General features: G+C 48.6%; 1 protein-coding gene across 1 annotated transcript in view; it reads right to left on the reverse strand.

Annotated features, from left to right (window-relative positions):
• The window catches only part of LOC142578047 (uncharacterized), a 92,724-nt gene extending 86,567 nt beyond the window's left edge, over positions 1-6,157 (reverse strand). The window contains exons 1-2 of the mRNA XM_075687465.1: positions 5,855-6,157; positions 3,683-3,837 (exon numbers count right to left, since the gene is read on the reverse strand). Coding sequence (XP_075543580.1) covers positions 3,683-3,837; positions 5,855-5,998 — 299 coding nt within the window. The 5' untranslated portion in view covers positions 5,999-6,157. The remainder of the gene's footprint in view (positions 1-3,682; positions 3,838-5,854) is intronic.
• Positions 6,158-17,432: the final 11,275 nt, after the last annotated feature.

A 17,432-nucleotide genomic window follows, 5' to 3' on the forward strand; every position in this document is an offset into this window, starting at 1 on the left:
CGGGGGGAGATTGTGAAGAAGAAGACGCACCTCGCGGCACAGACACATCGCCAACGCGCGGCTCGGCCCCACTCGCGCTGTTGATTACTGTCGCCTTTTTTGGACAGTGCTTCGGGCTGTCTCGCCGTTCCCGGTCGCCGCGCTTTTGCCTTAGGAGCCGCCAATAAACCTCTTCTCAGAATTTTGCGTTAGTTCCAGCCAAAGCTTGGCGCCGGGCCCTGTTATATTCAGGGTGCATGTTTCTAAGGGTGGGTCTGTATAGATCCAGCTACGGATGTCGGTCAGGATCAATTTTTGGGGCCCTATTACTGATGAAAAGTGAAGTCAAGCGTGGATAGAATAAAGCGTCCCGTTTCAGTAAGGGTGAGTCCTTCAAGCTGAGAGTATTGTTGAGTTTCAATGAGTTCGGCAAGTGTGTTGTGAACTCCCAGTTGGTTGAAGAGTTCAGTGCTGGTGTAATGCGGGAGGCTAAGTGCTTGCTTGTAGACCCTTCGTATGAGGGTGTTGAGCTTGTTTTGCTTAGCCAGGTACCAGTTGAGCTACGCAGCAACGTAGGTAATGTGACATGTGACAAAGAACTGCGCGAGGTGGAGAAGGCTTTCATTAAATCTCCCTCGTTGGTTGTGGATGCGTTCAAGAAAGCGTAGCGTGTTTTGAGATTGGGCACAGATGTTGTTGAGAGCGAGGGCGTTGGAGCCGTTGGTAGAGCTGGTAGAGATGGTGAGACCGAGGACCCGGACACTCGGGACGTGTGGATGGGACTGCCATCTTCAAGGTGTAGGATGATGGCGTCACAGGGTCGGTAATCAGATTGGTGTTGGGGGGGGGGCGTCCCCGCTGAATGGGCTTGTAAAAAAGAAGCTCCGATTTAGCCGTCGAACAGCGCAATCCGCTTACTTAGAGATAGGCTCCAACCGTGTCAGTCGCCGTCTGGAGCGCTGATTCCACTTGACCATCACTGCCTCGTTACGCCCAGATGGTGATGTCGTCGGCATAGATGGTATGGTTGATATTGTCGACTCGTTGCAGTTGCTGGGCACGGCCAATCACGACTAAGTTAGAGAGCATGCGAGAGATAACTGAACTTTCCGGGGTGCCTTTACTGCTAAGGGGAAGCTGGTCTGATCGTAAATCCCCGGCCGAGAGGGTGGCCGTGCAATTACAGAGGAAGTCGCGGATGTAATTGTAGGCTCGCTCTCCCTCGTGTAGGTGTGAGACCTGGTCGAGGATAGCTGCATGGGAAATGCTGCCAAAGGCTTGAGTGAGGTCGAGTCCAAGGATGGCTTTCGTGTTATGCGAATGGTCGTATGGTCGAATGGTCGTTATGGGAATGATTGATGAAGTTGTCCATCCACCGTATCACACAGCTCAGTCCATTGTTGCCAGCTTAGGGTTTGACAATGCTCCTCGATGGCTGTATTTACTTTAGAGATCTTACTTCTGAGGCGGCGGTTTAGGCGCTGTCCCTTCCATCCAGCTAGGATGGAGGCCCTAGCCGCCAGAAGATGGGCGAGGCGGCTATCCATGCATTCAACTGGGGCATCTGTATTTACCACCTGAGCGGATGTTTGAACATCAGTGTGTAGCGCTTGCGTCCAGGTGTTAATGTCGGCAATGCCTTCTGCAGAGGTAGCACCAATGCGTATCTTACGAAAGGCATCCCAGTCGGTAATGGTGAATTCTTTATTGGGGGCAGGTGCGGCACCAAGATGGGGTAAAGAGACAGGGTAAAGATTCGCGTGACACGAATATCTTCATACCGCCGCGTGTCAGCTCCCTTTCCCACTAACTCAGGTGGAGGAAGTCTCTCTCCGGAGTCTTCGGGCTGGGGCGTTCTTTACGCCTATTTCCGTTGTGTTGCGGGTCAACCATACAAATGCATTATCTGGTGTCCGAAGTGCTGCGCTACTGTGTCGTTAGCGGATGCCCGCCATCTACCTTGAACGAGTGCTGAGGCAAAGACAATTGGCGAAATTTCTTTTTAAAGGTGCGAAATTGAACACTGATTAAGTTGAAGACAATAAAAGATGAATTATGGACAACACATTTTATGTCAATGTTGCAGTATCGATATGAAATGGGCCCGGGTGCTTATATTTAACTCCATTATGACGTTATGTCGCATGGAAACCTAAGTAAAAGAAATTCAGTGCCATTATACTCTGCGAATGTGGGTGACCAACGAAGCTCTGTATAGTGATGACTATATGGAATTAATAAGTGGGGATTACTATAACGATTCAATAAAGACACATACATGTGACTTCTGAATTCTACCGTCTTTTATTTTATTTTGTTACCGTAGTAATCATCGCTTCAAGGTCACTTTGGTAGACAGCCATGGGCTGAACGACACATGCTGGAAAAATCCTTTACAAACGCCAAATCTATACATGAACGATGACGCGCAGTTTATGGTTTCTTTCCGCCGCCGCCGAGCGCATTCCCATTTCTGCTGAAGCTGTCGCTCTTTATGTGCACGCTACCCCTCTTCGTTGCGCACAATACGCGTCCCACCCATAACACGACAACAAGTCAACTGCTGAGAATGCCGCTAGGTGGTGTTGAAGTCACAATAAAGAGGCGCACACATAACGTCGGCCTACAAACGCGCCCTTGGCGTTTATATTCCGACATAATCGGCGCGTGCTAGTGTTGCTCGGCGTCGAGGACGTAGGAGGGCTGGACATAGCCATATTATTTTCTTTTGGTCTACGCCAACCTCTCCTACACACCCAGAAAAAATGCAAACCTAGACAAACACAGCTTCGCTATAAAAATTGCTAGCTTTCCCGTAATCAAGCATAGATGTAAGCATAAAGTGGCAACTAGCAAGTCAAAGTGGTTGGAGATAATACTATCCAAAATCTTAAAAAGGAGGTAGCGCATGTTTGCAATGGCATGCCCCAGCACACTCCACCGAATCACGCCATATTGTGCACTGGTCCATATTGACGCTACCCAGCTACAAGAAGAAAACCGCCTGAAGGCCGCTCGACTGGCTGCTAAACACGCCAGGACGACAGAGCGCACTGCCCGCCTGGAGGAAGAATGAATAGAATACTGTGGTTTGACGTGCCGCAACCACAATAACCTGAGACACACCATAGTGGTGATGTCTTTACTGCCCCATAGCTGCTTTTTGAGTGACGCTATCGGAAATTAAAATAAAAAGTAAGCGTACTATAAACTACAGCTTGAATGATATTGTAAAAGAACAGAACTGAGAAGCAATGCTTTTGTAACTAGTTTGGCACGTAAGTAGCTATGTACTGCTGTCCTGTAGAAAGTGTTGTGTGCCAGAGACCGCATTTTAATTGTTTTGAGTGGTTGCCGGGGTGATCTCGTTTTGTTCTTGCAACTTGCTCGGAAGTGCTTGTTTGAGTGCCCTGATAACGGCTCGGGCTTTTGGCTCAAGGTCACTTGAAGCTCGCCGAAAGCGGGTGCTAAAAGCATTTCATGCTTAAAGAAACTGTCCTCGGTTTCACTGTAGTTGCGCCTACATTTTAACGCAACGCATACTTCACTCTTCAAGTACGCATTAAATGTCGGCGCGTGGTGGTAGACTTCTGCTATTCTACCATATTGCGAACTGGAGCATTTCATATTTGTGCCCTTCGCTCAAATTGAACAGTACATCTTTATGTGCAGTAAAAAAATTCGAAAGGAGCTGACTACTTACTGGTTACTGCCCCTTCCGCCGATGGCTGTCAAATTTATGTGAGTGTTATTTTGTCCCTGCATTTTAAAATGCACGCATTCTCTTTTGTTCTGCGTAATCGTCGGGTTTGGAATGTAGACACCGAATAGCCACCAATAAGGCGAACTGCGAAACACCTGAAATAAGATGTTAGGATGATTCGTGGTTAGGAGAGTGCTTGGAAGGAAAACATGTGCAGATTTTAAGGTACTCCAATAATTTTGCAGCACAGGACCGCTGCTTAGAGAAATAATAAGCTGTATATGTATTAAAAAAATAGCACTCATAATTGCTCTAATTGCCGCCGTGGAAGCAAAGCCACAGGTAGGTGACAATCGTAGGGGCACTGGTCACCGTGAATCCCCAATTGGAATCCAACTGCTGAGTGCCCCTATTTGCAGTTGCTTCGTAGTTGTACAGGGCGATAGAATATGATTTCGTATTTTAATGAAAGCCTTTACTGTACTCATCGCTGGTAGGCTTGCCGACATGCATCTGATGACGCTGTTTATTGTGCACTAGGTCGGTGCACAGTAGATAACGACCGCACTCGGTCCCTTCGCTAAAGACACGGTGTTTTTCCTGCGATACGCTTCTTCGTACTTGGATCTGTTATCGCACCTGCTAATAATCGAAGGATGCCAGTATCTGCATGTGACGACAGTGATGTGCCAAAGAACATCACACACGGTGGCACTGCCCAGCCAAACTACTTTACCCAACGTGAATCACGTGGCCCGAAGCAAGCGTATAAAACGGCAGTGCACCCTAGCTACGTAGGAATTGTAGCCGATACACTTGCCGACATGCGTCGGACGGCGCTGTTGCTTATGCACATGCTTGCTGCATTCCAGATAACGACCGCACTCACACTATTGGCTGGGGAGAAGGTCTTCCTTCTGCAATACACTTCTCTGTCCTGGAATCTGTTATCGTACATACTAACAAGCGACGCACGCGCAATATATGCATGCGACATCGGTGATGTCCCGTGGAGCATCGCACACGGTGACAATGCCAAGGTAAGCTACTTTAACTAATCTGAACTACGTAACGAGAAGCAACCCTGTATAAGGTTAGAGAACCTTGGCTATGGGGAATTTAAAGCTGGCGCACTTGGCGACATGAATATGATGACGTTGCTTCGTGTGCAGACGCTCGGTGCGCTATAGACAACTACCGCAATCTCCCCAGTGGCTGGGGACAAGGCCGTTCAACTGCATTACGGGTTTTCGCCCTGGAATCTTTCATCGCACGTACTAACAAGCGACGCGAGCGTAGTATCAGCATGCGATGGTCGTGACGTCTTGTGGAGCACAAGGTAACAACACACATTAAAGCTACTTCGACTAAAGTGAACCACGTAACGTGGATCAAGCTTATATAACGACAGGTCATCCTGGATACGTGGAATGTGAAGCCGGCACACGTTGCGATATCCATTTGACAGTGTTGATTCTGCAGATGCTCGTTGTACTGTAGACAACTACCGTACTTGGAGCCTTCGCTTTGGTACACTGCCTTTTCCGTGCGATACGCTTCGGTCCACTCGGATACGTCATCGCACTTCCTAACAAGCGGCGCAAACGTGGTATCTGCAGGCGACCAAAGTGACGTCTCGCATAGCGTCACGCACAGTGGCACCGCGAACGTAAACTTTTTAAAGTGAAGCTTTATATGAATAGGCGAAACCAAAATGCGTCAGTGCATGCCTGTATACACAAAACTATTATCATCAGCAATGGCTCGAGCGTCTTCTTCTACAGCTAGCTCGTCGGCGCCCCTCGGCGTAAGCGTGGGAACGCATTCATTCGTTATATCTTTACTGTTGGGATTGTGGAAGTTCCGGTCGACGGCTGTATCGCCTCGAGCCACCATGTTCCAGCAGATGAAAACCCACGTTGTCACGTATTAACTAAAGAAAAGAAACAGCTATGGGGTGAAAGAGCGTGTTGACCACCAATCTAACATCCTATTCGCTCAGTTTAGCCCTTTGCTTACATGCAGCAAGACGGGAAGGTGCAACAGGAGGTAAAAGATTTTCGCACGGACCCTGAAGAGAGAACAATTGCTCAGTGCTTTGAATTTTATAATCCAGCATGCTTCACAAAGAACACATTTGTGAAGCGAGGTCATCTGCACCCCTTCTCTCACCTTTGTGATGTCTTGGTCCTTCATGTAAATGGGTGAGAAGTCCATACGAACGCCTCCACTTAGTGCTTCAGGACTATCATCAACCAGGCATATAAATATACATAGCGCAAGAGCCGATGACGCCAGTGTACATTTGCGTGCCATATCTTCCGCACAGTAATGTCAAACCGGCCGCTAGCTGCTTTGAAATGGTGGCCTGATGTTGTTCCTCTTATACCTTTTCCTTTCTTGAATAAGACGCCACAGTTCTGCTAAGCACGCAAGGTGGTAGCATACGTAAAGGAGTGGATTGCTGATTGGCTTCGCTGCGGCGTATGCGCAGCAGTAAAGGTCGGGGTGGGGGGGGGGGCAGTATCATAGCAACGAGTGCAGAGCGAACAATGACCTTAATCTAATTTTTTTTCTTACAACAATGACACCAGTTGATTCATCTGATGGGTTCGGATGTCTATGTTTATCATGAGTCAACGTCACTCAAATTTTTTCGCAATATCTATACGGGCTGCTGCTCTTTAATTGAACAAAAAGAACAAGTCTACAAGCTCCGAGCTGCACAGCTCGTCTTTTTGAGCGTTACAAAGAATTACGATTTCTTCTAAAATATTTGCAAGAATAAATGCGCATAAAAAGTAGATACTAAGACTGACTCCGGCACCTTTTCAATATTATTTTCTATTTACGGCGTTACTAGGCTCCATTAATTCGCATGCAATATGTTGACTTTTTTAATGCAAAGACCTCGTTCACGGTACTTATAAGCGGTGGCTACCATACGCAAAGAAAAAAATACAACTGGTAAAAGTACCTGGAAATTCCTAAAGACATGTGAGGGCGGCAGCATGTTGGGAAATTTTGTTCTATTCCTTAGCTGTCTGAATGAACAATGGAACTTTGTACGATAGGACACGTGTGCAAGCAACCAATTTGTAATTGATGGCCGCTGCGCTTGTGTGTGCGTGAGCGGAGCATGATGTGTGGTGGGAGATTGAATCACGTGGGGAAAAATTGTAAAGAAGGGAGATGGTAGCGATGGGGTGACAGGAAGCAAGAGCTGTGAATACGATTTCGCGTCTAACAGCGAAATGCAGACTTCATACGAACATTTCGAGGGCGCTTAAGCTTCACCTTCATAGCATTCAAAGATCCCCGACTGCTTCTTACGATCCCCGGCAACTGCAGCTTATGTAACCGTAATGTTTACTGGGAAACGCTGGTGGCGAACACGATGCACGAAGGCGAACTTGCTGGTAGAAACGCCGCATCTTGCGCGAGCCGCGGATGCACGGATGTGAGCGCCATCTGGATGGTGTTGCAAGGACACTGACGCGCTGTTCTATGAACGGTAGAAGCTCTGGGAAAGTGGTTTGTGTTTGAGGTTCCGCGGAACAGACTTATGTTTCCTCGTATATCAAAATACAGTCCAATACCAGAAGGTATCATGTCCCTAAGTTGTGCGTAGTTCGTACTTCACGTTTTTTCTGACGCATTTTACTTTGGAAAATTCAATTAGTTCAGCAAAGCCTGCGCACTACACGGAGGGTCTCCGTGGTTCGGTATGCATTGTTCGGAATGAGTATTCGCTCACCAGACTGTCGGTGCTGGAAGCCGGTCGCTGACGCAGGAATTTCTACGAAACTGGGCCCTTAAAGCTCTCGCGTTAATCGGAAGAACACACGAATCTACTCCAAAAGTTCGGGTACAGGGTTTCAGATAGATGTGGCTATTTAATTGTCTGTTTGATGAATGATTAGGCACAAGTAGTATGAAGCGTCGTGGACCATGACGAAGGTACCGTTTCCTAAACCTTGTCTCACATGCCTAGGAAGCTGTGTGAGATTCATCCCTGTTCCAGGAAAGGTTGTAAGGAATGGTTATCGCTTAGTACGTGCGCGCAAAAATTCTTTATCAGAAATATGCAGTTGCCCGAAGTGGGAGAACGGTTTGCGACAGCGCGAAGTCGGAACAAATGTAAGAATGTTGGGGTTAACTGCCATGTGCCTAAGCGTGAGTCTTGTGCAACAGTAAAGTGATTTTCGAGACATTATTTATTCTCAGAACTTCGTCATGCGACCGCATATTTAGTGCAGGCTACACGTAGCAAAATATATTTATACTGTTTTTCAGAAGAGGAGCATGCCTAAGACTGACATGTTAGGGGTAGTAGAAGTAACAGCAAGGTGCTTGGACGTCTGGTAATTTGCAAAGAAAAACCGGAAACGATTAGCTAGAGGGTGTTCCATCTAGTTCACTACGTTACGGAAATAACGTGACTACATAGAATTTCAGTAGCAAGCGGTGCTGGAGCATTGTAACAAACTCTTTAGCGTAGTTTAGGAATGCATAATAAGTTTGAACATTGTTAAGAAATTAATATGTGGGACATTACCGGCGATTTCTTATCGGGTTTAACTAGAAAGCCTGTACAAAACGTGCATCGACAAGTGTGGAAGTTTACCTAGTATGAAAAAGTCTGAACTGGTCTACGAATAAGCGTATGGACGGGACTGATGAGAACATCAGACCAGTTTAATAGGTATTCCAAGGTATACTATTTAATGAACTAGGGGAGTAACTTAACGGAAATATGTGTTACCTGATTTGAAAATTGCAACACTCCCCAAGTTGTATTCGTCTGGTAAGCGCATAAGAATAATCATCATCAGCCTTTCTACGCCCACTGCCGGGCAAAGGCCTCTCCCGTACTTCTCGAACTACCCTGGTCATGTGCTAATTGTGGCCATGTGGATCCTGCAAACTTCTTAATCTCATCCGCCCGCCTAACTTTCTGTCGCTCCCTGCCACGCTTCCTTTCTCTTGGAATCCAGTCCATAACCCTTATTGACAGTCGGTTATCTTCCCTCCCCATTACATCTCCTGCCCATGCCCATTTCTTCTTTTTGTTTTCAACTAAGATGTCATTACCTCGCGTTGGTTTACTCACCGCAATCTGCTCTTTTCTTATCCCCCCCTTAACGTTACATCCATCAATTTTCCATAGCTCGTTGCGTCGTCGTCAATTTAAGTAGAACCCTTTTCGTAAGCCTCCATGTTTTTGCCCCGTAGGTGAGTGCTGGTAAGACAAAGCTGTTATACACTTTTCCCTTGAGGGATAATGGCCACCTGCTGTTGATGATCTGAGAATACCTGCCATGTGCACCCCAGCCCATTCTTATTCTTCTGATTATTTCAGTCTCATGATCCGAATCCGCGGTCACTACGTGCCCTAAGTAGATGTATTTCCTTATGACTTGCAGCGCCTCGTTACCTATCGTAAACTGCTGTTCTCTTCCGAGACTGTTAAAGATTGTTTTAGTTTTCTGGAGATTAATTTTTAGACTCACCTTTCTGTTTTGCCTCTCCAAGTCAGTAAGCATGCATTGCAATTGGTCCCCTGATTTACTAAGCAAGGCAATATCATCAGCGAATCGTAAGTTACTAACGTATTCTCCACTAACTCTTATCCCCAATCTTTCCCAATCCAGGGCTCTGAATACCTCCTGTATATACGCTGTGAATAGCATTGGATAGAGCGTATCTCCCTGCCTGACACCTTTCTTTATTCGGATTTTGTTGCTTTCTTTATGGAGGGTTACGGTAGCTGTGGAGCTGCTATAGATATCTTTCAGTATCTTTACATACGGCTCGTCTACACCCCGATTCCGTAATGCCTCCATGACTGCTGAGGTTTCGACTGAATCAAACACTTTCTCTTAATCAATGAAAGCTATATATAGGGGTTGCTTATATTCCGCACATTTCTTAATCACCTGATTGATTGTGCGAATATGGTCTATTGGTGAGTAGCGTTTACGAAATCCTGCCATGTGCTTTGGTTGACAGAAGTCAAAGGTGTTCCTGGTTCTATTGGCTATTACCTTATTAAATACTTTGTAGGCAACGGTCAGTAAGCTGATCTGTCTATAATTGTGCAAGTCTTTGGAGTCCCCTTTCTTATGGATTAAGATTATCTTGGCGTTCTTCCAAGATTATGGTACGCTCGAGGTGATGAGGCATTGCGTATACTGGGTAGCCAGTTTTTCTAGGACAATTGCTGTTATCTGATCCTCCCCAGCTGCCTTCCCCCTTTGCATAGCTCCCAAGGCTTTCTTTACTTCTTCCGGCGTTACTTGTGGATTGTCAAATTCCTCTAGACTATTCTCTCTTCCATTATCGTCGTGGGTGCCACTGGTACTATATAAATCTCTATGGAACTGCTCAGCCACTTGAACTATCTCATCCATATTAGTAATGATATTGCCGGCTTTGCCTCTCAACGCATACATCTGATTCTTCTTCACTGCTTTTAGGCTTCCCGCGTTCCTGAGAGCATATTCAATTCTATGCATATTATACTTTCTTATGTGAGCTGTCTTACGCTTGTTGATGAACTTGGAAAGTTCGGCGAGTTCTATTGTAGCTGCAGGGTTAGAGGCATAGAGTTTCATATTAGTATAACTAGAGGGAAATCTGCCTCTGCGATCGTTCAACCGTCATGGGATTGATGGGAAGTACAGGCTACGAATTGGCATTATGTTGACTGGCAAACTAGTCTATAAGTATTTTTTGGCCGTTTTGGTTTCGCTCCAAGCGCAATTGCTATCACCTGCAGTGGGACAGTGCAACGCAAAGCTCTCTGCATTTGTTCTTTTGCTCTGCACTTGTTATGTTGCTCTGTTGCTCGCGGCTGGGACGATGTTTGTGTCGCGGTTTGGTGTCGAAGCCCTGACGAGATAGCGACGGCATCGTAAACGTTCAAAGAACATACTTTGACCGTTTGGACCTAGGTTTGGTAAGTTTCATAAAACTTCTAAATAGCAAAAAGAAGGCACTACTGATACAAGACATAGACAATCCCACTTCTAGTGGCTCGACAATAAAATTTTATTGAGGGCTTCATTATGCATTGCTCGTTTATGTGCTCATTGAAATGCGCGTTTTATGACTTTGAGAACACAAATTTCCTTGTGGTAGGAAAGGTTGCTGCTTCCTGGCGGCAGTGTAGTATCGCAAAATGGGTAAGTGCAAAGCCACGCCATGATGCTTCGGAAGCGGCACGTCAACATAAAATAAAATTAAGCATACTCGTGGAGGCCTCAAGCATCCCTGCTTGCAGTGCAGCAGATGTGCTTAAAAATACTTGAAGACGTTCAGCAATCGTGACAGCCGACACAACCTTTCGAAAGAGCGAGAGAGTTTGCAAGTGCCTGTCATCTGCGAGAAAAGTCTCGCGTTCGTAGAGAGCAGGCGTCGTGGCATAATACATTTGTAGCAATCTTATCAAGGGCGCAACACTTTCTGACAAATACAACATTCTTATTTCCATAAATACTTGATGAGTTTTTTAATAGATGTACATGCACGATTGTTATTGCTGTTGTAAAAACAAATAAATATGCTCTGGCGTTAAATAGGGAACAAAATTGCGCAAGAATGCATACCCTGGTGCGCCCTGGTGATAAACCATAGTAAACCGTGCTAAATCTCAAGGTCATACAAAGTTCATGTAACGTGCTGTACATTATATAATATACTGCAGAAATAAAATTAGATTTTACGCGATAATATTTGAGTATTGCTTCGCTTACTGCTCCGCAAGCAAACGACACTAGTTTAAAAATCGAAGTCAATCCGAAGCCTGGACTTCCCATCGTTCCCATGTAGGTTGATGCAACGCTCATGAGAACCCCGTAGACACTAGCGCCCCATTTCCCTCTCGGTTATCTATTTAGAAACTCTATGGTTGGAGGCTTTCATACATTGGCGTTTCTCAATCAGATCTTTCGTCTTTTGCCATAGCTTACCGGTATCCTGTCTAACGAAGTTACCACCGACTTCTATTGCACACTCCTTAATCATGTCCAGAGTCGTTCATTGCTTCAACATTAAGGTCCTCTTCCTGAATTAAAACCGAATACCTGTTGTGTACCTTGATCCGGAATTCCTATATTTTCCCTCTTACCGCTAACTCATTGATCGGCTTATGTACCAGTTTCTTCCGTTCCCTCCTCAAGTCTAGGCTAATTCAAGTTCTTACCACTGCTATCTAGCTTATCGCAATCAATCCGATCCTTATCAAATAACATCTATCCTCGTCAACCTTATGGGGTATGATGCCAGCCTTATGAACTCATCTCGGTCATTATCGACCTCATCAGACTTGATTTCAGCCTTGTCCACACTCATCGGTGCTTATCAACCTCATCAGCATTTTCCCAACCATTATGAGCCCTTATCGCTCTTTAACACCTTATTTAATGGCGTCAAACCATTATCATCGGGGATGAGACCCATATAACCCCTCATCACTCCTTATATTGCTTATCAATTCACAGGCTGCTAATCTGGGTGTGTTGCGCGACGTGAAGCGCATGAGGCCTCAAAGATCAGTGGCATTTCGGTCGGTCAATGAATACCGTGACTTGCAACCACTGAAACGCATTGGCAATGTGCCGTGATTGGCATTATATGTTCGCAAAATGTGAGCTTCCATGATTTCTACAATGCTCCCAGTCGGCGCTACGTGTTCTACTAGAGGTGAATTTTCAAAGCAGAAGCTGTTTAAGCTTTCAGTTCCGCGGTGGAGCGTTACCAGAAAACTCAGTCCAGCAGTGCGGCGCATTGCCTTGCCTAGCAACCACCTGCGAGAGCACCGAGCCACGTAACCTCCCTGCACCCCAAGTGCGTAGGGCGGAGTCGTGACGTCACAGACTAGTAAAATCTCGGAGCAGGCGGCGCGGCGACACATATCTTGCCTCCTCTTCACCGTGCGTACGTGCTGCTGCCATAGGAAGACCGAAGAAGAGGTGGCTTTCCAGGAAGAGCGCCGTACCGCAAACGAGAAGCGATGCGTCACCGCCGAGCTCATCCGGAACACCACGCAGAAGCTGCGGCCGAGAAGAGGCAACGCCGAGTCGAAGATACCGAGTTTCATTCCAGGGAAAGCGAGAGTCGACGCCTGAACGCTCTATGTCGCCGAGAAAGCAATGCCGCCCTGCAAACTGCTCGAAAACTTCCAGCCTCAAGCCAGTTGAGACAATAACTTAGCAAAACCTAGCATAACCTCGCAAAACCTAGACACAGCCTAGCCGAGCCTACCATAACCTCGCAAAACATGGAAACGACTTAGCCAAGCCTGCCAACTACTTAACAAAACCTAGCGTAACCTCGCAAAACATACAAACAACTTGGGCAGCACAGGTAAAAGCTAGGTGATCACGAGCTCCGCTGTTGACTCCAGCCTTGCACTACCAGTGCAAGCTGCGCACATTTTCATTCCACCATCGCCAAAAATTTTGACAAAACTGTTGCCCTTGGACATTTGTTTTATACCGCGAGTACAACACAGTCATGTGAATCAGATATATTCACCTTCTGCAAGCGCAGGCGTTTAGTCCACTGGGTGAGGTACTTGGCTTCTGAGCATGGGCTCGTAGTTTGATTGGAGCCAACTTTATTTATGCGTGCAGTTGGGCGCTCGTGCGCCCCCACGAGGGCCGACGTCATCCTCGAAGTCGCCGTTACTCGGCGCGGGTCTCCGGTCGCCGTTGCCGGCTCGCTGGGTCCGTGCCTTTCGAGAGCCTCGAGGAATTGCCGGACGGCCCATAGCTGATCGTCTCGGTCGTAGCTCTTCGCGGCTGCCTCGAGCCGCGGTGGGAGCGTTGTTGATTTTGCTTCTTCTGGATATTTGACGCAGTCCCACAAGATGTGCGTGTAGTCTGCGGTCTTCCTCCTGCAGACTCTGCACATATCTGTCGGATATGTCTCGGGGTACATGCGATTCATCAGTCTCGGACTCGGTAGCGATCCGGTCTGGAGCTGTCTCAGTACTACCGCCTCCCCTCGACTCAGTCTCGGGTGCGGGGGTGGGAGAGTCCTGCATGCCAGGCGGTAGGCCTTCGTGATTTCATTGTAATCCGTCATGCGGTCCTTGGTTCCGAACCACGTCGGACGGTTTGTCGCCGGGGCGCGGTTGGTTAGCGTTCGCGCCGCTGCGTGTGCCGTCTCATTATGGTTCTCATTGCGTTCCACTTGAGTCGTACTTTGCGTTCTTCTAGTTTGACCGCTCGCAGTACGCGCTCAGCCTCTCTGCATATTTGGCCTTTGGCGAAGTTTCGCACCGCCTGTCTTGAGTCACTCAGCACCGTGTGGCAGTCTGCGTCGGCGATGGCCAGGGCGATGGCTACCTCCTCCGCTTATTCCGCTCCGGCGCTTCTCACGCTCGCTGCCGTCCTCGTGGCGCCTGTTGACGCCTCTATGACGACCGCTGGGGAGGCGTTCTGTTGGTATTCGACCACGTCCACGTACCGCTCGTGTTCATTGTTGGCATGCTGGTCGATGAGAGCCTTTGCCCTCGCCGCTGTTCCCTTGTTGAACACGGGATTCATGTTCTTCGGTATGGGGTCGATTCTGGTCTGGCGTCGGACCTCTTCGGGGACGGGGAGCTTCATCTCCACCTCGTTCGAGCGTCTAATTTCCAGATCGTCCAGTATCTTCCTCCCGGTTTTGGTCATGGACAGCCGCTTCAGGTGAGAGGTCTGTTGTGCTTCGGCTATTTCTTCGAGCGTATTGTGTATCCCGAGTCGTAACAAGCGGGTCGTGCTCGTAGACTCGAACAGGCCCAGCGTCGTCTTGTACGCTCTTCTGATGAGCACGTTGATTTTGTTTCGTTCGTGTTGCAGCCATCTGTGGTAGGCTGCAACGTACGCGACGCAGCTGATGACGAAGGATTGGACGAGCCTAATTAGGCTCTCCTCTCTCATGCCAGCCTCTCGGGAAGTGGCTCGTTTGAGGAGTCGAATCGCGTTGGCTGCTTTTGCCTGGAGACGGGTGATGGCTTCGCCGTTTCTTCCGTGCTTTTCGATGACCATGCCTAGGATCCTAATTTTGCCGACCTCGGAAATCACGTTGCCGGATTTGGTGACGATTCTGATTTTTTTCGTTTTCGCGTTGTCTGGTCTTGCCTCTGCTGTTTTTGGTAGGTGGGAGTATGAGAAGCTCCGATTTGCTCGGCGAACATATCAGTCCGGTGCCTTTCAGCTGGTCTACTATTGCGTCGACGGCGGCTTGCAGCGCACCCTCGATGTAGGCGTCACTGCCACCGGTCGCCCATAGCGTAATATCATCCGCTTAGATGGTGTGCCTGACGTCTTCGATGTGTCCGAGCTTTTCGGCCACTGCGATCATTACCAAGGTGAACAGCATCGGCGAAATAACCGATCCCTGCGGTGTGCCGGTGCTCCCGAGCTTCTTCTCTTGCGTATGTAGGTCGCCTGCTCGCAGCTCGATGGTCCTGTCTGTGAGGAAGTCCTTGATGGTTGTAGGGTTTTTCGCCCATGTTGAGCTTGGAGACTTGGGACAGAATCGCTGTGTGTTTCACCTTATCGAAGGCGCTCTGCAGGCCAAGCCCTAGGATTGCTTTGTTGCCGCGGGCGCTGCCGCAATCGTCGATGATTTGGTATTTGAGCTGCAGCACCGCGTCCTGCGTGCTGAGGTGCTGTCTGAAGCCGATCAAAGTGTCCGGGTACAGGCCTTCTCGTTCCAGGTAGTCTTGCCACCTGTTGAGCAGGACATGCTCCAGCACCTTGCCCACGCAGGACGTGAGCGAGATGGGCCGGAGGTTATCCGTGTCCGGCCGCTTCCCCGGCTTGGGGATCAGGATGGTCTTGGCTGTCTTCCGCAGCTTTGGCAGCGCGCCCTCTCTCCAGCACTTGTAGTATTTTGCGAGGTTTTCAATCGAGCCGTCATCGAGGTTCTTCAGCGCCTTGTTCGTGACAAGGTCCGGGCCTGCTGCCGACCGGCTGTTAAGGTCGTGCAGGGCCGCGCGTACCTCCTCGACGTCGATGTCACGATCGAGCTTGGCGTTAAGCAGTCCGCTGTAGGGCGCGTGTTGTTCGGTGGGTGGAGTCAGCAGGTATTTGTCGCTAATGCGTCTGGTGACTTCATCGAAACCCTGTGCTGAGACCGCCCGATGTATGAGCCTGGTGAGTCTGTCCCTTTGGTGCGACTTGGTCTTGGTTTCGAGGAGCAGGTGCCGCAGCAGGTTCCACGTCTTCCCGCTGTGCATCTGCCCGTCTGCCGCGTTGCAGATCTGGTTCCACTGTTGGGTGCCGAGAGCGAGGCAGTGATCATCGATCGCTCGGTTCAGCTCGCCACCATCCTTTCCTTGCGAGTTTACTTTGTTTTAGACAATAATTTCTTTATAGCAATTTGTCTTACGTGACCGACAGATGGGGTTGTCTCCGAGTTGTCGAGTTGTTGCAGGAACCAGAAGGCCATAAACAATTCCCGGAGGCACAATTGGTCCAGTCTTCCTCCTCGACATCGTTCTCACTAGTGCACACAGCAGGTCGCCAGAACTAGCAGCCACCCGCTCGCTGCCATTCCACCGCACAGAGGCCACATGGTACCGCCCCACGCAGTTAACAGGAGGGAAAGATCACAGGTGATAATTATCGTCGCCCGAACTGTGCCGCTTCTACTACCAGAGCTCATGATGTTCTCGGTGTGGCCATAGTTGAACTCCTCTTCGGAATCGTCGTCATAGTCGTCTTTGCTGCCGCTGCCACCAGCCGGCCCCGAGATCCCGCCTCCACAGTTGGAAACTTCGCCATCTTCGGACGAGGACGAGGTGCCGCCCTTGTTCTCGTCTTCGCTGCGCGACGAGCGGTTTTTCCGAGCCGTTTTCTTTGACAGCTTGCGTTGCGGGCCTTGGCGGCTCCCTTACCGTCATCGGTCAAGTCGTCTCTCAGTCACTGGACGAGGCGGCCCGCCGGGTTTGGAGCCGCGCGTGCCCTCTGTGATTCGACAACTTGTCGGGTTGATACAGTATTGCATCAGTTTGATGCAGGAATCGTGCCAGCAGGTCCCATCTCCAACACTGGCGCCGGGAGCATCAGCAGTGCGTAGGACACCGCCTCGTCCCCGTGTCCCATGCCGGACCCGATGACGGTGACAGAGGAGGAGCCGCGCTGAAACGTTCCTCAACGAACCCCACAGCTGCAGCTCGTACCGCGGGGATGCTCCCGCACCAGGCGAGGAAGGCGTGCTACTGCCCGTGGAACGGGTGCCGCCCGCCTTCCCCAGTTGTACTTACTGACTCAAAAAGAAAGATAAACATATAATTGAGAATTTCATTGATTAATTTAGTAAGCAAAAGTAGTTTACCCTATGTTGTCCTTGGCATCAATGTTTGTTGTCTTCCTATGATATGAATAATAAAAAACTGGACCCTTGGTTAACCCCCTCTTTTCACGTTTTGGACTGCTATAGTAAATACAAAATAGGGTGCCAAATTTTGTTATTTTTATGTTATAGCACCTAAGATTACCCGTTACGGAGAGTCCAGCTTGGCTATCATCATGATCAGTCACCCGCTCGAGAAGTCGCCGGGCTTGTGGCCTGTGGTCACGATTTCTCTTTTGTGTGCGTGTGTTTAGATATGGTAAGGCCAAGTTAGGTTCAGACAGTCGCTTTGCGATCGTTCGCCTGTTCGTCCCGAATACGCCACGCCCTAGTGGCAACGCTAGCGACATGCCTACAATACCTCGTAAAAATGTTTCAAAGTCCCACGACGGTGGCC

Source organism: Dermacentor variabilis, chromosome 4, assembly GCF_050947875.1.
Source record: "Dermacentor variabilis isolate Ectoservices chromosome 4, ASM5094787v1, whole genome shotgun sequence".
Classification (NCBI taxonomy): Eukaryota; Metazoa; Arthropoda; class Arachnida; order Ixodida; family Ixodidae; genus Dermacentor; species Dermacentor variabilis.